The 24,223-nt window shown below is 44.3% G+C and overlaps 1 protein-coding gene across 2 annotated transcripts in view; it reads right to left on the bottom strand.

The window, feature by feature from the left end:
* The window catches only part of GPC3 (glypican 3), a 282,585-nt gene that overhangs the window by 255,364 nt on the left and 2,998 nt on the right, over positions 1-24,223 (bottom strand). For both annotated transcript variants that reach the window (XM_038417171.2, XM_038417170.2), the window contains exon 2: positions 11,434-11,595. In XM_038417171.2, coding sequence (XP_038273099.1) covers positions 11,434-11,595 — 162 coding nt within the window. The remainder of the gene's footprint in view (positions 1-11,433; positions 11,596-24,223) is intronic.

Below are 24,223 nucleotides of genomic sequence, written 5' to 3'. Positions count from 1 at the left end.
TGGGACCACCCAGCACCCAAAGCTCTTAGGGGACCTGGATGTGACTGACCATTTCCTCGGAAAATCCTCTCAGCGTCCAAACACACTCCATATGTGGTCCACCAGAGCTCAGTGGAGCAGGCCACTCACTCCAGCATAGGAAACATTCTGGTCCAAGCATTTACAGAAAAAGAAACCACACAAAAATTTTTTTTTACCATGGATACAGAGATCCCAACACACATAGGCCTCTCTAGAGCCAAACGTACACGCCCATTAGGAAGCTAATCTCTGGAGCATGAGAATGTGCAGAAATAGAACAGTTTGCCATGCCCAAGTGTTCAAAAGCCATGAACCAGCTTCCCCAAAAATCATGAGATATTCAAAAAAAGTCATGATTTTTAAGACTAATAAATGTTGGGTTTTTTGTCACTGCCTTCAGGTTTCTGAGCCTTTCAGGTGCATTCAGGTCACGTTTTCTCTGCAACTACGATGGCTAGGAACTTTCTTTTAAAAACAAATAAAAGCAAGCTAAGAGTGTTGTGTAATCACATGATTCCAGTAGCTGGAGCTTTAAGTAAGATGCCAAATATCCCAAGAGTAGACAACATGGCAAGAGGAAGTGTTTAGGACAGTATCATCATTACTGCCTCTCACATCTGGATTTGGATTCCCTCCGTGGTTTGCCTGGCTGGATTGGCTGGCATTCCACATAGGCTGCAAGGCCGTCTCTTCCCCATGTATTTGGCAAGATGGTTACTGGGTTGAAGATTTTCTGTTTCTTTCGTGGAGCATGGTAGGGAGGTACAAGTTTCTATAGCAGGATGAGGAGAGCCCTAGTGTTGGTTACAAGGCTACTGATGTAAGAACTCCCAGAGCACAGGATGAGGTGCCTGATGGTGACATCTTATAAATCTAAATAAAAATAATCGTGTGGGTGATCATTTCTATAAAAAAATATAAAATGCTGCCAATAGCCGTAGCTTTAAGAACTGGTATAATTCAGCAGGTATGTACACTACATTAGTGTAAGAATTCAAGTGTAAATAAACTAGAAATGAGAATATGGATGGAGGTTAGAGAGGGTGGAATCTCGACCCCAATCAAGCCAGTGAGGGTTTTACCATTGATCTCTCTGCGGACAAGATTTCATCCCAAGCGTCAAATCCAAATGTCAACTCAGATTGATTAAAATGCATAAGGAACATCCTGGGATACATTCAGTTCACTGTGACACTGGTAAACAAGCTAGAGCATCTCATCGCCACTACTGTCTCCTAGAGAAGACTGGGATCCAGCAACTGGCATGTGGTTAGAACAGACTTTTATGCAGCTTCACCGGCGTAGAGCGAGAGCTGACCATGACCCTCTGCTCTCCGACTAGTATTAGCTGAGGGGGTTGGAGAATGAGCAGTCTTTTCAAATCACGAAAGCAACTTTCTCCATGAGTGCACCGCATTAGCCGCTCTCTCTGCTGCTACCCATGGCACTGTGTGGAGAGCAGCCCTGCAGCAGTTAGAACTGCCAACCCCAATCATGCCATAGGGCTTGCTGTGGGGCAAGATTTCTAGCACGACCTATGGAGCTATGGGGGTGTGGGTTCTACCCTACCTAAAAGTCACTGCAACAAAAGAAAGTTCCTTTGTGCATCTACAGAGTATTTTAAAAACCCCAAAAGATTTTTCACATTCAAACAAACTACATTAGAAACCTGAGGTTTTGCCTTACCTGATTTTTTTTTTTTTTTGCTGGAAAACTCGTGGGAGTACCTCACAAGATACTGATATGGGAGCACTTGTGTGGCTATGACATTTCTAGTTTGTTTTTGTTTAGCCCTGTGTAACTCAGACTCCTAGCCAACATCTGGGAGAAAAGTTTCCTTTGTGCAAAGCCTAAATCACCTGCCTCAGTTGAACTAGACTGTGGGTTCCTCCAGAGGGGAAGGTCTCTGGCCTGTTCCCCGATCCACTAGGCGGATCAGCAGAGACTGCGGGGATTGTTCTTCTTCCTTTCCCCATGCTGGCCAGCGATGAGGCTGAGTGAATGGCAGATTTGAGCTACGAAAGTAGCCAAACTGAGGGCTGCCATGAACCTCCGAGGTGAGAAAATCCGCCAATAAGCGCAGGATCCACCAAGGCAGAGGAGAAACTTTGTCACAGATTACATTATGTGATGAAACCTCCAAAAATACATCCAACCAAAACTGGCAACCTTAGACTCTGAGGGTATGTCTACAGTACAAAATTATTTCGAAATTATTCTATACATTTGGTCTTCTGTGTCCCCACTGAAGTGCGTGAATCTGGCAGATTGCGTCCACAGTACCAAGGCTGGCATCAAATGTCGGAGCGGTGCACTGTGGGTAGCTATCCCACAGTTCCCGCAGCCCATTGGAATTCTGGGTTAAGCTCCCAGTGCATGATGGGGCAAAAACATTCTCGCGGATGTTTCTGGGTGTGTGTCATCAGAAAGCTATGGCAGACAATCATTTTGTGCCTTTTTGGCGTGCAGACGCCATACTGCTTTCAGCAGATGGTGCACCGCTGCTCTCCTGCTACGATGAATCCACCTCTCCAACTCAACTCTGTTCAGCCATCGTGAACCGAGCAGCACGGCTTCCGCCACAAAATTTGATCTCCCGCTATTGCCACGCTTCCGAGCTTCTCCATGTTGTCGTCCTGGGCTCCCACCTCTGTGAAAGCCACAGAAGACAACCATTTTCAGCCTTTGTTTGGCTACCGTGAACCAAACAGCACAGCTTCTGCTGCCACTCTGCTCTCTTTTTCCAGGATTACCAGTGCAGGCGCCATAGTCATGGAGTCCGATCAGATCTCTGCTGCAGTTTTGACCACTGTAAATACTTCGCGCATTATCCAACAGCATGTGCAGTACCTGCAAAACCGGGCGAGGAAGCGATGACAGTACAATTACTATACTGATGAGGACATGGACACAGACAGCACGGCATGTGGCGATTGGGAGATCATGGTACTGTTGGGTCAGGTCCATGCTGTGGAACACCGATTCTGGACCCGGGAAACAAGCACAGACTGGTGGGAATGCCTAATGTTGCAAGTATGGGATGATTCCCAGTGGCTGCGAAACTTTCACGAAAGTGGCCCTATGCATATGAAACTTTGTGACTTGCTGTCCCCTGCCCTGAAGTGCAAAGACACCAAAAGGAGAGCAGCCCTCACAGTTGAGAGGCGAGTGGCCATAGCCCTGTGGAAACTTGCAACGCCTGACAGCTACCAGTCAGTCGGGAATCAGTTTGGAGTGAGGGAAATCTACTGTGGGGGCTGCTGTGATGCAAGTGGCCAACGCAATCATTGACCAGCTGCTATCAAGGGTAGTGACTTTGGGAAATGTGCAGACCGTTGTGGATGGCTTTAAAGCGCTGGGGTTACCTAACTGCAGTGGGGCGACAGATGGAACGCACTGGGGCGGCCAGTACGTAAACTGCAAGGGGTACTTTTCCATGGTGCTGCAAGCACTGGTGGATCACAAGGGACCTTTCACCAACGTGGGATGGCCGGGAAAGGTGCATGATGCTTGCATCTTCAGGAACTCTGGTCTGTTTGAACAGCTGCAGGAAGGGACTTACTTCCCCGACCAGAAAATTACTGTTGGGGATGTTGAAATGCCTATAGTTATCCTCGGGGACCCAGCCTACCTCTTAAAGCCATGGCTCATGAAGCCATACACAGGCACCTTGGACAATAGTAAGGAGCAGTTCAACTATAGGCTGAGCAAGTGCAGAATGGTGGTAGCATGTGCTTTTGGACATTTGAAAGCGTGGTGGCGCAGTTTACTGACTTGGTTAGATCTCAGCACAACCAATATTCCAATCGTAATTGCTGCTTGTTGTACGCTTCATAATATCTGTGAAAGTGAAGGGGAGACGTTTATGGCAGGGTGGGACGTTGAAGCAACTCACCTGGCGGCCAGTTTTGCATAGCCAGACAACAGGGTGATTAGAAGGTTAGGGGGGTGAAGGAGGAGGGAAGGACAAGTCCAGAAACCAAATCAAAATTTAGGATATGCCAGCTTTCTGCTGCTTGTGCAATCCTCTGGGGTTCGCTATGTGGGTCCCCATAGCCCCTCTGAACATGTTCTTGGGCGTCTGGGTGAGGAGGCAATGGAACTTGGGGAGGAGGGAGGGCAGTTATACAGGGGCTGCAGCAGCAGTCTGTGGTCTTGCTGCCTTTCCCGCATTAGATCCACCATACAGCGGAGCATGTCAGTTCACTCCCCCATGAGTTTGACCATAGCATCCTGCCTGTTCTCATCACGCATATCCCTCCTCTCTTCGTATTCATGTAAAGCTTTATGTGACTCCGCAATTGTTTTCTTCCATGCATTCAACTGGGCGCTATCAGTGCAGGAGGACTACATGAGCTTGGCAAACATGTCGTCCCAAGTTCATTTTTTCCGCCTTCTAATCTGGACCTGCCTCTGGGAGGGAGTAGTTGGGGGCCACGTTGAAACATTTGCATCTGCTACAGGAGGAGAAAAAGGGAGGGTAGTATTTTAAAAGATACATTTTAGAGAACAAAGGGGACACTGTTTCTCAGTGAAACAGGCAATTCATAGTACACAGCACATGTTCTTTCTGTACAAGGTCGCATTTTGCCTCTTATACTGAAGTGCCTGCCACTTTGGTGTGAGTAAGCCATCACATGAGGCCAGGCAACAGAATTCAAATTGCAGGCAGCCTGCGGCCTCTCTAGAATGATCGTTTCACACAACACACACTACCCCGGAGGGCTCCAATGTGGCTCTGAGCAGGGATGAGCCCTTTAAACTAAACATGAACAGCCCAGTGCGGCTGGGTTTCCCCCCACCGAGTGGCTCTGATCAAGCTCTCGTTCACCAGAAGTGCCTTCTCCAGGGTCATGGTCCGGGAGCATGCTTTGGGAGTAGGGGTAGGCTATTGGCTCCAGCATTAAGAGTAGTTCCTGGCTAGGGGGAAAAACAGATTCCCCACTCACCACCTGTGCACTGTCCTCCTCCAAAAATTCATCCTCCTCGCCCCGTGGTACTCCCCCCTTGCAGGTGTCCATGGACAGTGGTGGGGTAGTGGTGTCATCACCCCCCCATAATTGCATGCAGCTCACGGTAGAAGCGGCATGTATGGGGCTGTGACCCAGAGCACCCATTCGCCTCCCTGGCTTTTTGGTACGCTTGCCTGAGCTCCCTGATTTTTGTATGACACTGTTCTGTGTCCCTGGAGTAGCCTCTTTCTGTCATGGCCCTGGAGACTTTACCATACATATTTGTGTTCCTTTTTTTGGAACGTAGTTCTGCCATAACAGATTCGTCTCCCCAACGTGCAATACCTCCCGTTCGGACCATGCTGGAGCTCACTGTGATGGTGGACTGTGCTGATCGTCGCCTGTGATGGTGATGACCAAATACGAAATTCAAAAGTTCCTGGGGCTTTTACTGCCTACCTGGCTAGTGCATCGGAGTTCAGAGTGTTGTCCAGAGCGGTCACAAGGGAGCATTCTGGGATAGCTCCCAGAGGCCAATATCGTCGAATTGCATCCATAGTACCTGTAACCCGGAACTGCGATCTCGATTTTAGCGCTACTCCACTTGCCGAGGTGGAGTACAGAAATTGGAGTAAAGAGCCCTTTAAATCGAAAAAACTGGTTTGGTCATGTGGACGGAACCAGTTTTATTTAGAGGTAACTCAGTTAATTCCGAAATAACCACATACTGTAGACCAGGCCTGAGGGGAACCTGAAACCCACAGGCAGGGATCAGATCAGGAAGCCAGAGGAGAGGGGTAGCACCAAGCATCATAGGACCATCATGGCATTAGCCATCAGATCTAGAATATGGAGCTCATAGTGCGACAATAAAAGCAGTCTGAAACACACTGGTCCAAGCCCTGAGCTAGTGTGCGTTAGCACTGCTCCCTTGACTACAATGGAGAAACAATGACTTGCACCCGCTGAGGATTTGAGCCACAGGGTCTACATGTGCTTGGTAACATAACACAGCACAATCCTGCTATGTATGTAATCTGCCATTACAAATCCTAGAACACAAATATACCGCAGCGGATGCTAGCTCCATTCAATTTTAATGCGATCAAATCCAGCAAGTTTCTAAGGTAACAAACACTATTTAAATCACCTCCATAATTTTAAAAATGCCTGTAAGACAAGACCAGGGCCTAATTGTATCACTTAAATTTGGTGAAGATTGTTTTTTTGCTGTGGGTTTTTTTGGGGATTTTTTTTGCTGTGTTTTCTTAAAACTGCAATAAAGGAAGAGCTCAAGGGTCTAAAACTCTAATAATCTAATAAATTGTGCTAAGTGAACACTGTAACAGGTATGCCTGGATGAGATTTTTGTGAATGCCAGACAATTTCCCCGATCTTTATCAGCAGAGAAGCTGCTAGAGCTTCAGCAGGAAGAAATTAAATTTAGTGCGAAATAACATCTGGGCTAGATATTGTTTGTCAGGCTAACAGTCCCTTCAGATGTCAGGCTAAAAATATTAAAATGAACTCTGAAGGGTTTCTTCTTTTTTGTGAGTGAGCAGGATGTGTTCCCATACCAACATATTACACCGCTTGAGGCAAAAGCACAATTATTTCCTCCCAGCATGCCATTCCCAGGAGACACGTGGGTCAGACCCATGGAATCTGTGATATTTTGTCAAAGTAATTGACGAGGACAAGGGACAGTTTTTCAGAATAACTTTTTTTTTTTTTTTTTTTTTAAAGCCATCTCTACACATTACTTCAGCTTTTTCTTTTAACTGTGTTGCCAGCTCTCACAATTGTATTGCAAATCTCACAATGCTGGGTTTTTTCTTGAAGCCCACAGCTCGTAGAGTCATGGAACCCTCCTCTTCCCCCCCACCAAGTCCATTTTGGACCAAGTAGATACAAAGGGATTGTAGATACAGATTTTAAAGTGGTATTTAGATGCTGAAAGATGCAGATAGGCACACAGTGGATTTTACAGAGCCCCTAGAGATGTATCTGCACCTTCAGGTGCCTAAACACCACCAAAAAAAATCAGGCCCAAAGCCCTCTGCTAGTGGAGTAACCAACACCAGGAGCAGGACAACCCACCATCTCTGTTCTTTCACACCCATCCCATGGCAGGTTCTCCAGTCTACGAGACACATTGCACAGCTATGACTGGGAATCAGAAGGTGGAGGGGGGGAGTTTAAAAAAAAAAATAATCTCTTGCACTAAGCACTACAACCCTAGAAAAGACAGGGAAACTTTTCTCTTCCCCATCACCTCTACAGCTTCCTGCCTGAGACAGAGTCAGCCTTTCTGTGGCTTCTTTGGCCTACAAGTCCATACGTGGGGTCGAGGCCCACTTTTTGCAGCTCACACGACCTTCGATGCTCCACCAACCAAAATATTTTTAAAGGAATGGAGACCCATGTTCTACTTTAAAAAAAAAATAAATAAAATGTATATCAGCTTTTAAATCCAAAGGCAAGTAAAGAACCCAATTTTGAACATTGGTAAATCAGTTTTCTTTGAGTCCAAAATAATTTACAGAGAGCTAATAAAACTGAGCTGCTCTTGGACTCCAGCTTGAAATTCACCCTTTCATAATGGGATCACCAGAGCTCTGCTCTAGCAGTGATTAGTTTCATTAGTGGAGCTAGTTGGGAATTTTTCAGCAAAATGTTGGATTCATTGAAATTAAAACTTTTCAGGGATCCATGTCAATTTCAGCTGAACTTTCTTCATGACGGTTTTGCAGGTCCAGGATGAAATTTCTGGTCCAAATGAAAGAGACACCCCTCCAGAATAGCCCATAGCACAGTGGTTAGGGAAATCACCTAGAACCCAGGTCTCCCACACCCAAGTCCCTACTCTGCCTGATCCAGAGGTGGATCTTCCACATGTCCAGATGAATCTCCTCACTGCTCGCCTATCGGCTTTTCTTGGGGGAGAGGGGTAGAAGAAAGGTTAGCCAAGCAGTCAGTGTCTCTCTTGCTCGCTCTTTTTCTCTGTGAAAATTTTTTGAAAGATCTCAGTTCCATTCCAACCCAGAATGAAAGCAGATTGTAAAATCTCAAAATGTGTCTCAAGAGGAAATTCTTGTTTTCCAGCCAGTCCTATTCATTAGCTATGCACCATTTCTGACTATGCTTCAAATTCCTCCTGTACATGTCATCTCCTTATCCCAGGAGGTTTACCTTATTCTGTTTAGCACTCATAAAATACAGTCTCATTTAAAAGACTCCAAAAACCCTTCTATCCATTTATTTTTTCAGAGAAATAAGAAGCGTGGCACATGCACTGACAAGCCGAGTACTGGATTGGAGCAGGGCTTTTGTTCAGGTCTGATCGGAAGTTCATTACAGACTCCCATTGACTTCACTAAGCTTTTGGATCTGGCCCTTAGCAAGAGGTGGTCAAAAATAAACGAGATGCCTGTCGTTAGCAGATTACTCTGCAAAGAATACTAGCATGCTGGGAAAATGCATGATTGATCATGCCTTTTTCTTTTCTTTTTTTTTCCTCCCCCCAATATAGCACAAAAGTTATTCAGTTAGAATGATTTAATCCCAATACTATGTTAGTCAACATTCACGCAATCATTTCATCTCACATTATCCATGGAAAAAACAATTTTGCTTGAGAACAGCCCATGAAGAGCAATTGCAAATATAAATGACTGTACCAATTGCCATTCTCTAGCAATGAAATGTGTTTATCAAAGATGTTGTTTTCTCAGCAAAACTGACATCAAATTAAAGATGGGGAAAAAACATGGGTAACTGAACAGAGCAACACGCTAGTCCCATGGGCAGAGACAGTATTTAGCTACCTCAAAGAGACTTTCATTCTGGACTGCAGCCTGAATTAGGTATGGGCAAAATTATCACACACACACACACACACACACTTTAATGGTGGGTTTATGAAGTATTATACTGAAAGAACTGTACAAGTACCAGCTTGTTTAGTTCTAAACAAAGGGATTTTTAACTGATTTGCACGCCATAGAAAGATGTTTGGTCTTAGAATCTGTACCCACCGTTTCGATCAGAGGGATGATCAAATCTCTTTTTACTCCTTTGAAATTACTGTGTTTGTTAGTGGTTCGGGCCAGAGACTGGGAGTCAGGAATAATGATCTTGCTGGATACAATTAACTTAGGCTTGAATAGAGACTGGGAGTGGATGGGTCATTACACAAAGTAAAACTAATTCCCCATGTTTGCCCCCCCCCCGCGCCCCACTGTTCCCCAGAGTTCTTGTCAACTGCTGGAAATGGCCCACCTTGATCATCACTACAAAAGGTTCCCCCCTCCCCCCCCCACACACACACACTCTCCTGCTGGTAATAGTTCACCATAAGTGATCACTCTGGTTACAATGTGTATGGTAACACTCATTGTTTCATGTTCTCTATGTATATAAATCTCCCCACTGTATTTTCCACTAAATGCATCCGATGAAGTGAGCTGTAGCTCACGAAAGCTTATGCTCAAATAAATTTGTTAGTCTCTAAGGTGCCACAAGTCCTCCTTTTCTTTTTGTGAATACAGACTAACATGGCTGCTACTCTGAGACCTTGATACTGACTTGCTTTGTGATCTTGGGCAAATTGTTTCCGCTCTGTGTGCCTCAGTTTACCCATCTGTCAGGTCAGAATAATACAGTACTTATTTATATAGGGTCAGAGGAGCACTGTTCAGTGTTAGTAGTTAAAGCTGTTGAAGTACGTTGGGACCCTCAGAGGAAAGTTATAACGAAAGTGTCAAACAGGGCCATTCCGGCTGGTGCACCACCAGCATCATCCAAAAACAGTTCTGGAAACAAACCTGGTTAGGGGACTTGTGCACAGGTCCCAACCTGCCACATCAGAAATCACTGCCACAAGAGCCACAGGCAATACGAGAACCAAGGAAACACCTGGGATAGTCTCCTCCTGTCCTCTTGGTCCAGGGGCAGCTTCTATATTAGCCACTGAAGAGCCCTTACACTTTACAAACTAGAGGCTATTTATAATTTTACCGAGGTTTGGAAGCAAAAACCGAATCTAGTATGGAGCAGCCCATTGGATTGGAAAGTGGAGAAGATGTGCCTCAGAGAAGCCAGTTCCTAGCCATTCATCCTAACCCCTTCTCCAAACCTAACAGGGATTAGCAACAAAGAAAACTTCCATCACTCTTCCATATTACCCCAGGGTAATCTCTCGGGCCACGCACAATGCTCCCCACCCCATCTCCCACCAAAATCTGCTCCGACACTGCTACATTCTTCCTCCAGCACCAGCATGGAGGGGACCTCGGCTGATTGCCCCTCTAACCCCAACCCCGCCTAAAGATCAAAAGTGCTCCGAGTCACCCTTCCTATGGAAGGGGCAGGAACCAGAGGGCGTAAAGCATCTGACAAAGGGGATTTAAAACAAAATTAAGACATACTGGCAAGGAAGCCCCATTCGTTGCTTTTTTGGGCTCAAAATATTGTTTATTTGCAAACTACAGAACGCTTCCTCCACTAAGCCAACAGCAACGGAGCACAGAAGCCTGTAGCTCTTTCAGATAACGGCTACTGGGCCTTGTCATTTCTCGCTGGCAATGGTGAATTATTCCACATGTGGTAACTGTCACATCTGGGGCCTGCGCTGCTTGATCGTTCGAGACCTCACGCCGTGAAAGTTCAGAAAGAAACTGTTTCCCCCGCAGATTGTCACAATGAATTAAATTAGCCAGGCACTGAAAACCGACAGTGCTGTGACCACGTAGCTACTGCAGCATGGCAACAAGACACGGCCCAGACTGAGCCGCATGAGCTTTTATTTCATGCTTCAGTCACTATCAAAGAGAGATCCCTGAACACAGCAGCAAAGCCTCAGAAGCACTACACGGTTGCACTTCCAGGGCCCAAAGAACGGAGCAAGGATCTCTCTGAAAGAGACTCCACTTCAAAGAGATGCTACTGGACGCATCCCTTCCGGGTCGTGGAAACAGGTGTAACAGTGCATGTTGAAGACGACGACCTTCTCCCAGCGCTTTAGCGCGACAAATCTTTCCCTAGTACCATTGAGAATAAATACATCAGTGAGGTGCCCTAACTAGGCAAGAGTTACATGGCTTGTCCTCCACTGGCACTAAACGGGGGCGGGAAAGAGAGGGGGGGCCACGAGGACCCCCTTCTCTCTGCCCATCCCCCAAGCAGAATGCTGCAGCTAGCACGCTCCAAGCTGCAGGGTTGACGGGCAAGGTGGGTGCTGGCCCAGGTCAGGAAAGCAGCCAGTGCCCCACTGATATCCCCCACCTCCTCCTTTAGGGTAAGACACTGCTCTTTCCTGATGCAGCAAGGACTGCTACTAGCAGAGCTCAGAGGGGAAAAGGTCCCATTCAGCTTTAATCATTATTCCCAAAGCCGAGCACCCAGGGTGCCATAACACTCCCTGAGGGCTGGGCAAGGGAAAGTTGTTCCAAACGCTTACCTTGGAAGACGGCGGCGTTTTGAATTATGAGGAACTTCAGCTCCATGCTGGCAGACTGGAGGAACTGCTCCATGGTCAAACGAGCCATTGCCTGATACTTCTCCTCCATTTTCCTTGAGCAGCAGGTTGAGCCCTTTGGGATACACACTTGCAGATCTGCCCCTGCGTATGGAGACAAGAGCATTAGAAGCTGGCCTTAGCACATGTAAGAGGAAATCAGCTCCATAGTCCGGTAGCATTGCAATAATTGCTTCAGGCAGATCAATTCAGCTTCCTGATTTAACTGCGACGCTCTCGATTTTGTGCATCCCCAACTGGGCTCCCAAGCAGCTGCAGAGCTGAGGGAAGAGGTATTCTAGGCAACGTAGATATAGTTGGAGGGTAACCCCACCATCTGAGGATAGTGGTCACCAAAACCCTGCTTAAAGCATAGGCCCCCATCCTGCTTTGCCCTAGCAACATAGCTACAGTTGGGTTGGGCAAAGTGATGTTAGAGCATCATTCTGCTCACATCTCTATGGCCGTGGGCACGCCAGGAGCATGTCATAGGTGGAAGGAGCCAGAGATAGGAGAGAACCAGATCAGGGTTGAGGATTCAGGGAAAATGAGGGGTTTGACAGGAAAGAGGAGCAAAGATTTGATAGAGGGGAGTTTGTGTGACTGGGGTAATGCGTATCACTGAATATACAAATCCCAGCATTACCTTGTTTGCATGTGCCCCCCCCCCACCTTCCAAGCTCACAGCCTTAACAGGAATGGGCTTAGGACAAACCAATTATTTTTCAGCTAAGAGAAGACTATTCAAATATTGTGTTTTTCCTACTGTGTTAGCATTATTACAGGCCAAATCCCGCTTGCCTAGCTCATGCCAGTCCCAACAGGATGTGTGTGGATGGACCCTGACGCCTACATGGAGCACCGTAAGAGAGTCAGTGGTCTCCACACACGCAACTGCAGGATCAGGGCCTTCTTGCAAAAGTCCAGGCAGAACTGCGCGTCCAACACAGTCTATGAAAACCAGTACTCTCACACTGGGCAGCCTTGTACTGCGATGCCCGGAGCAGAAAACCATTTAATAGATGCCCCCGGGTTTCCAAGTAACGAGTCATTTCAGCCATTTCATTTCTGGGGTGCCTGATTTTTGGAAAAGGCTGAGCTCCTGCTCTCGAGAAGTATAGCCTCTTACAGTATCCCCACCCGAATATTCAGAACACTCCTCCTTGGTGTTGCCACGTCTCCTAGTTTAATCAGGAGGCCCATGCGATTTGGGCATTCTGGAGAAGCCCCAGCTCCTATGGACGTGCAATACAAAAAGAACTCAACATTTTTAGCTCATTAAATCGTTGGGGGGGGGAGGGAGGGAGTTTAAGTCTCATGATTTTATGACTGCTTGAGGCAGGCAAAACCAAGTCACTTTGTTAGGTCTATATAAATAAATGTGTGTGTGTACGTTCGTATGTACCTGTGCACACACACCCACGCCCCTCACTCTAACTCAACTACGTTCCAACAGCCATTTGTAGGCACACAAGAGCAAACAGAACAAACAGCTCCTATCAGGATCAAAAGCCTTGATCATAAAAATCTAGTCCACTGCTGCGGTTTAGAATATAGGGTGGGTACCCAGCACTTAATTGTCTGTTAAAAAGTAACTTGAGGTGCAGAGACCCAAATCCAACTGCCACTGAAGTCAATGAGAACCTTTGACTTCATGTCCCAGAAACATCCTACTTATAAATTACTTGTACTTCTGTAGCGTCTAGAGGCTGTCAAGCAAAGATTAGATTCCCATTGCACTACGCACTTGACGAACCCAGTACCAAGATGCAGGTCCTGGCCCAAAGATCCTGCAATCTTAATAAAGTCATACATAGCAGTTCCATTCTTTTCACAAGAGTGGTTTCGAGTTTAGCCTGTAGCATATGTTTTTTTAAATGGAAATGAAGCAAGTTCTGATTGATTTTGCCATTACTTGAGTAAATTATCACTCTGATCTGAGGATTAATCATCCTTATATTTGTTGGGTTCTTCCTTTAATATCACTACTATATTCACTTTTCAACTAATCACGGAAAAAGTGTCAAAAATCACTTTTGAAAAAAATGATTAAAGAACAAGATAAATATTAATGTAAACCGTGATCTTCCACTTTCCTAAGAGGAGATTTTAAAAAAAAAAAGGATTCAACGAAAACTGAAACATTTTTCCCCACTATAAAAGATGATTTGACACATTTCATTGCCAATGCACGTTTTATGCATAGGGAAGATTTTTACTAACACAGATATTGCACATTACATTAAAACTGAGGCTTATTAAAGTAGTAATAGCATGCAAGTGTATTAATGACATGTAGGATTGATTACTTCATGGGAACACAATGACATTTATTGTATGTGCAGAAAACAGACTGCAAAATTGCCTAAAGAACTAAAATATTATGAAATAAAATATTTGAATGAAATATGAAAAAATATATGACTAAAACAAGCTGTTACATAAAGGCACTTTTATAAAGGTGGTTTAGAATTAAATCCCAGTCAATTTGCAACCCAAAGTACATAGCACGATACGTTTAACTCTACTGCATAGCTTTCAATGTACTGCTAACACAGGGCTTAGTTCTACTACATTCGTTCATTAAAACTAGGGTGTAAGTTAGTGCTCTAATGTCCAACAAAATAGAGTTGATACCAATACAGAAAAATCTCTAAGATCTAGCAGTGAAGAGAATTGTGCAAGAGAGGGAGAGAAATGAATGGAAACCAGCAATGTCATCTAGGCACCTCCCCTCCTCACTATGATCAGCTGAGCTATTTCACGTCTCAAATTGTTTTTTTGTTTGTTTGTTTACTTTTAAGCAAATGACACAAGTATCCCGCATGAGAGCGAACACAAAGGGGAAAGGCTGGAAGTTAATTTGAATGACCCAAAATTTTGTCTGGTGGGAGCCAGCAACATTAGCTATCCTGGAGGTCAATAAGGGCAGGATAGAAACTTCAGAGTGAGATGCGTGAAGGTTTAGGGCTTTGCTGTTTACAGCCCAAAGGGTGGGGGTATAGTTTAGTGGCTACAGTATGGGACAGAGCTAGGCGCTCTCGGGTACTGTTCTTGACAGGCACAGTCTTGCTGTGCAACATGGAACAAGTCAATTGCGGGAAGGAGTGTTGGAGTCAACGGAAACCGAGCATTTAACTGCTTTCTGTGCCACTGAAAACTCTTCTGTCAACTTCCTTATTATCCCCATTTTCTAGGTGAACCAACTACTTTTCCACCTCACAGCTGTTAAGGCTTGTTTGGGAAGAGCTTGGAGAGCCTCTATTATTTCTACCGCAGTGGACCCCTCGCCGTGGGCCAGGATTCCATTGAGGGAGGTGCTGTACAAATTGCGTGGGCTATAGAAGACCACTGTATTATTGATGTTGCATAAAATGCTGTTTACACAAGTCTGGCTCAAGAACCGCTCATTCAACAATGTACTGATGTGAGGGGATGAACATCTGGCAACATATGACAAGCGTAAAGTCAGACCCAGATATGCATTGAATATATTACTGCATATTCTTGGAGACCTACATGAAAGGGGGTAAAAAGTCCCATGGGTCATCCAACCCAATCCCCTACAAATTTGCTACCGCAAGTACTTTATCCAACTCTTAAATATCTCCAGTGATGGCTCCTGACTAGGGAGATAGTTAAGATCATTCCATTGCTTAATGGTCCTTACAGTTCAGATTGTTTTATCTTCCAAGCAACATTTTTCCTTTTTTTAGTTTCAAACCACTGCAGCTTGTAATGCCATTCTCAGCCACTGCAAATGAGCTCTTCCCTTTGTTATAGATCATTACAATTTTGTGTGGAGAGAAAAATCTCTAGCAAGTTACCCTGACAGGTTTATTTAAAAACACATTTAGACGTTCGTGTATTGATCTTCTTTTCATCTTTTTCTATTTCTAGCTGGACAATATTAGGTGCGCACGCCTGACCCTGCAGAACACTAGTCATGTAGCTAAGGGGCTGCAGGATCTGGTCCCATAGGTAGGTAGATGTGTATATAGATGAAGGAATGTTACAGTGCTGTGGCATTTATGCCATCTTGGGGAATAGCAGCGTAAACACTCCAGTCATTTTGCACACAGTTACGGCAAACAAAACTACGGCATTTCTAGAGCTGCAGCCATCTCCACTCTCACTTTCCCCACTTTGACACAGGAATTTTAAAATTCACTCTTCAATCAACGGTTGTTCAGCACGCCATTTGAATTCTCGTTGAGAGAGCGAGCTGCGTCCACAGAGAAGTGTTTAGCATAGCAGGGGCTACAGTAGCCACATCATCTCCATGCAGTTGATGCAAAATTCTTATTAAGGGCTTAAGGACCAAATTCTGATCTCGGTCACAGCACAGTACGGCCCAATCCTGCCATCAGAGACAGGCAGACAGGCCACTAATTTCAATAGGGCTTACAGGGGCACCAACATCCATCTGTCTATCCACATCCAATTGCAGCATCATGGCCTAGAGCTACAGTAACCACACTGAAATTACTCCAGGTTTACGCATAGGCTACAAGATGAGGATCTGGCCCTAAAAGTTGAACAATGTTACACTGCAACAGCCTTCACAGACAATAGGCCAAGTAGGGTTTTATACAGAGCGTCAGGGGCACTGCACCAAGTTCTGGTGCTTTGGAATTCCTGGTGGCTCTAGTCAATTCCTTTTTGGGTCTTGTTTTTACTACCAACCTGGCATAAAAGGAGAGCATTCTTCTTCTGAATACTTTAGTGTGACTAGTCAGAGAGACAAACCTGGCTCACACTTTTAACAACTTATGTTTGGATATTTTTCCCCTTGCCAGTGCAGTTTTTTTATTAAAAATAAAAAGTTATTTAAATCACATGAGAAAGGGACTCAGCATCTGTCACGGACTATTAACGCTCGACATTGTGAGGAGAAGGGAAATGCAGCTGTTCAGAAAACAGGTCAAGTGCCCATTTATCTGTTTTTTTAAAACCTAATTAAAAAGATATAAATTATAAACCAGCCTCACTGAACAGGTGATTAAAATCAGAACAATATGGGTACCACATGGGATATTTATTATCCCTTACTATCTTCTCTTTTGCACGGCTGTCTGACGCTGGATTCTTATTCAAGTCTTGCAAAATTGGGCACACAATTGCCACAAAAATATGACAGTGCTATAAAAAGTATTTTTAATGAGGTTATAAAGAGATATAAGTAAATTGATTTCATGTTTCTCTACTCAATAGCCCATGCTCATTTTAAATTACACCTTCAAGAACATGGAGTTTGATTTACAGGTGTGTGTACACAACATATGTATTTTAATTACACAAACACACCGTGTCCTAGAGGCATCTGAAAGTCCCAGAACACCACTATTCAGGACGTTGTTAAAATTAACCCGGGGGGGGGGAGGAAGGGAAATGATCTCACTATAAAACGATTGCCTTAGGAGGTTACTAAATTCTAGGGTTCTGCTCCTGTTCTTCATTATCAAGAGAGCAACTTGCAGGCCTGAAATAATTAAGAACAGAAACTCAATTATCTAGTAAACTAAGATCTTAAACTATTGTGCTAGGCTAAATGGAAAAGTAGCCTGGATGAAAGCATCATTAGTCCTACTCAGATTTATAAAAAACGCAGGGTACAAAGCAAGCACGCCTTTGAGCGATGGCACATGAGGCCAACAGGAAACGTTTGTTTAAAGCTGTTCCCCGGCTCCATTCCAATGCCCACAAACCCAGGCTTTCCATTCAGCACGCCACTTTTAATACCTTATTCCAGAAAGCCAGGTGTTAACCGCCTCGGAGTTCCTCTGTGCTTGCCTCTCTCAAAGGGAAGGACCGAAGAGCATTGGAAACTGAATTCCATGAAGGGAGAGGAAGATAACGTAATCACTCATGAATATTTCTAGCCAGACAGATATTCCTCAGCATTTACGGGGAACAAGATAAAAACTCTCCCACGCCCTCACTCTTCGGAAGGTGATGATTCCACCCTTCCATCCCAATTCTCAGCATACTGGGAGGGGGTGAGGAGGGTGAGCAAAAATGCCACTCTTAAAACCACCAGAGGAATGGGAGGGGGCCCAGTGCAACTCCATCCCCTTCCCACAGAGCTCACTGAAGGCCTTCCTGGCATCCGAGCTCTGTTGCTTTAGTAGGTTGCCTAAGGAGAGCGCCTCCATGGGACTACCATTGTTAAAGCCACAAGAGAACACCCAATGGAGTTACTGCTGACTCCATCACAGGGGACTTGATGGAGAGGTCAGGGGCTGGCCCAGGCCCACTGGAGCATGTAATGGCAGCATGGCTTGTGCCAGGATAGCCGAGGCAAAGGGATCCCAAGAAAGAGGAGCCATTCCCCTGCACAATTTTTAGAAGCTGTGCCCCTGAGATACATATGGCTCAAAGTCCCCTCTCTTCTCTCCACTGACCACCCACCAAGGAAAGTTCGCAAGCTGCACCAGAACTGGGATAAGATCTGGGCCATTATATTTTTAGGAAGCCACATTCTGTTTTCTAACCAACATGGGCTTAAGCTCCCACATCTTGTGTCTGTGCTAAGATTACCAGCAGCACGCAAGGAAAGGCAAGATTCCTAAGCAAATACAGGGGGACAGGAAGCAGACCTCTCTCCACTTGGAAAGTTCAAAGGAGTTCTGCGGTTTTGCAGAAAGGGAATCTAAACACTCAGACCCAACTGGGTAAAACATGCAGATTCAGCCATTTACGTTATTTACTAAGCAGGTGGGGGGCTACCTCATGATGTGGGGGGCTACCAGATGATGTTCTACTACGGCATAAGTTACCAAAGGCAAAGCTTTCTAACCCAGGTCACCCACAGCTAAAAGGCATATTTAGGCACCTACATAAGAATGGTTTGACTTGGGCACCCACAAATCCCACTGATGTAACTAGGAGCTACAGGTGCTCAGCACTTTAAAAAAAAAATCAGACCACTTCTATTTAAGTGCCTACATATGGCTTTACGAGTCTAACTTCAGACACCCACATCGGTAAATTTTGGCAGAAGTTTCCAATCCACCAACCTATCCACAAACGGTCCTGAAAGGTTTAAAAAAAAAAAAAAAAACAACCTGCAAAAACACAGAATTCAAGTAACTATTTGAAGAGAGAGAGAAAGACACAAAAATGACAAAGAAAGAGCTAAACAAAGATAGTAGAAGAAAGAAAATATATAAAAAAAGACAGACAATTAATTTACTTATTACTGTTTTATGTACAGTGATGCAAGTTATCCCAGCACAGAATTCCACATCAGCTCATGTTTGGCATTCAATGTTTGTTTCAAAAAGATCTTTAAAAATCTCTCTACATCAGAGGAAAAAAAACCTCATTTGGCATCTTAAGATTTTCCTGGAGAGGCCCCAGTGTTCAATGTTTGCCCCTCACTCCCCAATACATAAAAAAAAAATTCTTCTCTAAATCAAGTCTAAATTCTGGCATACATTATTCCATGCAGCTCCCTTGAGTAATAAACTCCCTTTGATGGTAGCTAGGTCAGGAGGGTCTCTAAGTGCTATCAAATACGCCATCGCATGCTCTGGCGTCACACAAAACATAATGCCATTTGGAAGCTTACTCCACCTTTCTTCTCTCTAATGGATGCCTTCAATTAATATTGCTTCTGTTTCCTGAGAGGTATTAAAGTTACAATGGGTAACATATTTACATTTCTAGAGTGTGATCCTGGAACCATACCTATGTGCATGGACACCTGTACCTTCTAGGCACTCCTCCAAAGTGACAATGGATCCAGAAACTCCAGGCCTGTAACATTAAGTATCTTGAAGTACTAACATCACAGTATTTCTTCTATGTCTTCCATGAGAGACATCTGCTCATAAAGCAAAGCGTAGTTCCTAGAAATCATTGTTTCTGGTTTGCTCTAAAAATGTATTTTATTTGTAATGTATTTTATGTAAGTTATTTCAATATTCAGTTTCTCTAAGTTGATATTAAACGTAAATAGGCAGTTTCTGGTGACTTGTGACTGGGAATTTCAGAACTTGGGTTTGTTTGTTTTTTTAATTAATTGACAGATGTACAAAGGGAAAAAAGCAACAAACAGAAGGCTAGAAAATACTACTTGAATGATGTTTCCTCTATTAGAGAGATTTATGCAGCTGGCACTAGAAGCAGAGGATGCTCTGACATGTCATTACTCTTCTAGAGGCATCCAATATGGGCCAGATCCAAAGTCTATGCAAATAGTCATTACTTGAATTATAATCCAGTTTCTGCATTTAGGCATACAAAAAATCCATTTTACAGCTGACAAGTTGTAACTCTGTGATTGTAAGAAGTGGGCAGTGTTTCAGGTAAACACCCACTCTGTTAGCAGTTACTGGTCCAGGTAGTAAAGAGTTAAGCAGATTCTGCAGACTCACCAAAGTAAACAGCTCCTTACTCCACCTGAATGTAAGGGAGGTGGAAAGGGCTCTTTGGGGAAAGAGGATCTAGTGTGGGAGCTGAGCAGTCTGGACAGAGAAACTTGAGGAGCAGCCAAGCCTGGGGAGCATGAAAGACCTGAACTTTATTTATTGATTTCATTATTAATAAATTCAACCTCCAGAAAGGGGACAAGTTTGGACTCTATACAGCATGTAAGCTGTGTTTGCAGAGCAGACTGTGGAGAATGCCTGCTCACCAAGCTGTATATATAGGAAGAAATTTATGAACCAATTTTGCATCCATATCTGTGGCTTAAGGTCTCAAAGCCATGGTTACTGCCATATGAAAGCCAACTTTTCCAGGGAAAGTTGATCCTGCTTCAGAAGAACAAAACACAACCCAAGTCTGCATCGGGATGTTAAGGAACTGCAGGGGGCAGTAAACACCCCTCTCCCGAGACTGGGCTTGGCCCTTTCCTCTCCCCGCACCACTGGAGTCACACAGCTGATTGGAAACCCATGCAACACAGCTCCCCAGTGGAAAGAGAACCAGATGGGAGTCCTCTCTCATCTTCTGCTAGAAAGGGGAAGTTTCTTTAGGCTGCTGAAAGCTCCCCAGGAGATTTGCTGCAATGAGATTTCCTTTCGGGAAGCCTCTTATGCAGATGCCAGATTTTTATAGCACAAGGCAGTAATCTTTGGGGCCACATAAATTATCTCCCTGATGGAGACCATTTGGAGATAGCACTTATCACTCTCTTCAACATTTCTTTCCTGGCTGACTGGTCTTTCGCTTGCCAAGGGGAAAAAAAAAAAAAAAAAAAAAAAAATCTGCCCACTGCATGACAACGTCAGGCTTGGACAGTATGGGAGGGAAGGGGAAATCCTCAGCCACTCCCCATCAATTCCCAAACATCGGATTGATTTAAGTCAGCAGCCTAATACCCAAGAGCCAAATTCCACAAACCAAACTTCCATTGCTTGATTAAGGCTCACAGAATTGGGCTCAGAACAGAGATTAAAGAGAGCTGCCATCACACAGTAGAACTATTTTAACAGTTTCTTCTCCACGCAGTTTAGTGACATTTGTATCTAAATATTTACAGCTTTCCCACCAGTTCTGAAACAAGTATTCCCTAGATGGGGGTAAGTATTCTCATAGCCTCTTGCAAGGAGCCTTCTACCCACCAGTATCACAAGAGATGTCACTCTTTAGCAATCTGCCATCAATAACTCCAGGCAAGTAGTAACTAACAAGCTGTGGTCCCAATCTTGGTGTGACCCCAACCGGCAAGGGGTTTACAGAACTACCCAATTCTGGTATGTACATTCTGGTTCACCAAAGAACATCAAGTGAGGTCTCCAATGAAAGCCAGTGCCACACTGGTTATGAATATCATGGTGAAATGGATGTACAGATACTATGTCACAGAAGTTATGTGTATATATACACACACACACTAAAAATATGTTCTTAGAGTCAGTATTAAGGCATTAGTCACCAGCAGAGGTGGAAAACAGGTGTTCTGTCAGGCAAAAGATCCATCAGGATGTCAATTAAGCATTGTAAGCTAACACAATGGATCTCCATTTACACACACAAAGTCAAACATTGATGAAGAGATGTGAAATCTACAGGAAAGGAGTACACAGGAAAACAACAAGCCATCAGCAGTTAGACTGTCTATAAATAAAGACAACAAACTTTGGAGAGATTTCTAACAGGCAAAAATGACTCCTTGTCATTCTGCACCTAAGAAGTTTGCATTCATGAAAGCAAGGTCTCAGCCAGCTTTGGTTGAAAACACTGAATGGAACTTTGGGTGAGAGAAATTTCTTTAGACAAGAGTTTAGCCTATTAGTTACATTTAGTCTCTAGAAAGCATGTTATGATTTTGTTTTATAAATAGCCATTTGTTTCCAATATCCTTACTCACTATCACCTGATTCTCTAGCCTTTGATAATAAATTAATTTTTTTCACTATAAATATATCTCAGTGCTGTGGTGCTAAACCAAATGCTGGTGCATCCTGCTCCTTTGGGAACAGCAGGGCTGGTCATTCTGAGTGTGATCAGTAAAAAAGGGGCTGAACACTTCAGGTAACACTCAAAGCTCGGGGGGGGTGGGTGGCTTTTGCTACCGGTACAGTGACAGCGAGGCCAGTGGGGGCTTGGAAGGCAGGGCTAGTGTGGACAGAGGCTGGTGGTTTCAGGGAACTAATCCACAGCAGGCAAAGACAAAACTCCTTCGTACTCAGGACAGGTACTGGTGAGGTGTCTTCCCCCCCCCCGGGGGGTACCTTGGGGGAGCATCACACATCATATGAGCTTTCTGCGGCTGGCCCTCTGTCTGCAGGCCTGTAGAAGCACATTACAGGATCAGGGCCTAGATTTCCAAATACATCCCATGGTCCGCAGAGAAGGTGGTTCTTATCTTTTCTGCTCTCAGATTGACAGGCTGAGAAATACGGAATAGAGTTTCCCTCTTTAACAGACTTTGCTTCTCTGCCCAGTCTTAGCTGCTGCAGCCTGTTCTATTTTATCTGTCTACCCACCACATATTTGTTATCTATATAAACTCATTTTAATATACTTCAGAGAGTTCGCAGGATGTGCAAAGCCCAGCCTGTCAACCAGATTACACCTAGTGGATGCAGATAATTAACTTTAAGTACCTGGAGGAAAGTGCCATTCAAACAAATATGGTTTCTGACTAGAAAATATAAAAAGAGGTCCTAAATTCATTTATAGTCATGCATGGCATATAAACACACTCCCTCAAAAGGTGCAACCACATGAAAAAGCTAGGGATGCAGGAGCAAAAGTTCTGCAGCTATTCTGAAGCGAACATCAACAGGACAGCACAAAAATCTGGGGAAGAGAGACAGGAGAGAAAACGTGTCCTGACCTCACCAGTACTTGGGTCTAGGTTCTCTCCAGCGACTATCACACATTTAAGACATTGCTGAAAAATGACAAAGGTCTATCTAGCTAAGGACTCAGGACTCACAGGGATTAAGACCAATACTCTGAAGTCTCAAACTAGATGCAAATGTATTCTTCTCCACTTCCTGTCCTACATGGTTGTGAAGTGTTCCACATTTCAGAGATAGGTGAAGCCATTCTTATATCTATAGTACAGCCAGTGCTATGAAACTCTTAATGAAAAGCGCTATATAAACATAAAACAGCATAATTATTTGTGACCACTGCTTATCATGCTGCTCATGATCAGCCCATTGTTCCCTTGCACTCCCCTACCCGATTACTGTTTGCACCTGGAGTCTCTTGTCTTTTATGCTTAGATTGTAAAATCTTCAGGGCAGGGACTGTCTCTTTGCCATAGATTTGTATGGTGCCTAGCACAAGAGCACTATTGTAATACAAACAATAATAATATTTTAGCTCTGATATTTTAAGGTTCACTATTGTATGGTTCCCCAAACCATAGGTAGCATACCTTATGTGCTGCAACTCCAGACAGGTAGAGAGCTAGACTGGCTTTGAGAGAGTCAAAGTGGGACTTTAAAGAGTGTGAATTTCAGTTTTTTTCCATTTACATTTAAAAAAAAAAAAAAAAAAGGGTAAAAAAATTGGAGAGAGACTTCTCACAGTGCAAGAGTCGAGAAGAAGAGTTATAGGGCTTCTGCAGCCATTGCCATATGTAACGAATAACCAGGCAATTTTGCAAATGTACAATGTACGCTGTGGGTTGAACAGCTGTTTCCTAGGTATAAAAGTCTATCACGTACTAATACAGCATGTTCAGACAAAGATATGCTTCAGCCCTTCTACTTTAGGCTGGCACTAATCTGAATGTGTAGATCTGTATGTAAGCACTAAAATGCATCTGCGGCTCCTCGTGTGCAGCTTCACCCGGTTTACAATTTCTCTTGCCAGCCTGCACTGCACAGCCCTCAGCAAGAGTCCATAGGAAGTGCTTTGAGAAGGAGTCCCCCATGCATTCATAGCAGCCACCTTGAAGATGTAAATGTTCTAGGTTTAGGCCCCTCTTGTGGATGCCCCTATCTTGAAGAACCCGGGATCAAGAGGTCCCCTTCTCCACTAGCTCTTTCTATACATCCGAAGTATAGAAATTATTAGGTACATTATAATCTGACCATTTGCCAAGTCTCATTTTTCAAAACTGAAGACAGTCGTGAGCTCTGCCTACAGCTTAAACAAGGGATGACGAGGCTAATCTTACTGATGCTTTGCGAATAAAGATTTCCTCCCGGGTACTGATTTTATGTACCAAGCTGCCACTTAGCAAACATTCTTATAGACAAAGCATCGCCTTTGAAGAGGTGGCTAGACCACCCGATGACAGGTTCAAGACCCCGGGGGA

The sequence above is a fragment of the Dermochelys coriacea genome, chromosome 9 (assembly GCF_009764565.3).
Source record: "Dermochelys coriacea isolate rDerCor1 chromosome 9, rDerCor1.pri.v4, whole genome shotgun sequence".
Classification (NCBI taxonomy): Eukaryota; Metazoa; Chordata; order Testudines; family Dermochelyidae; genus Dermochelys; species Dermochelys coriacea.
This window is presented reverse-complemented; position numbering and strand designations above follow the sequence as displayed.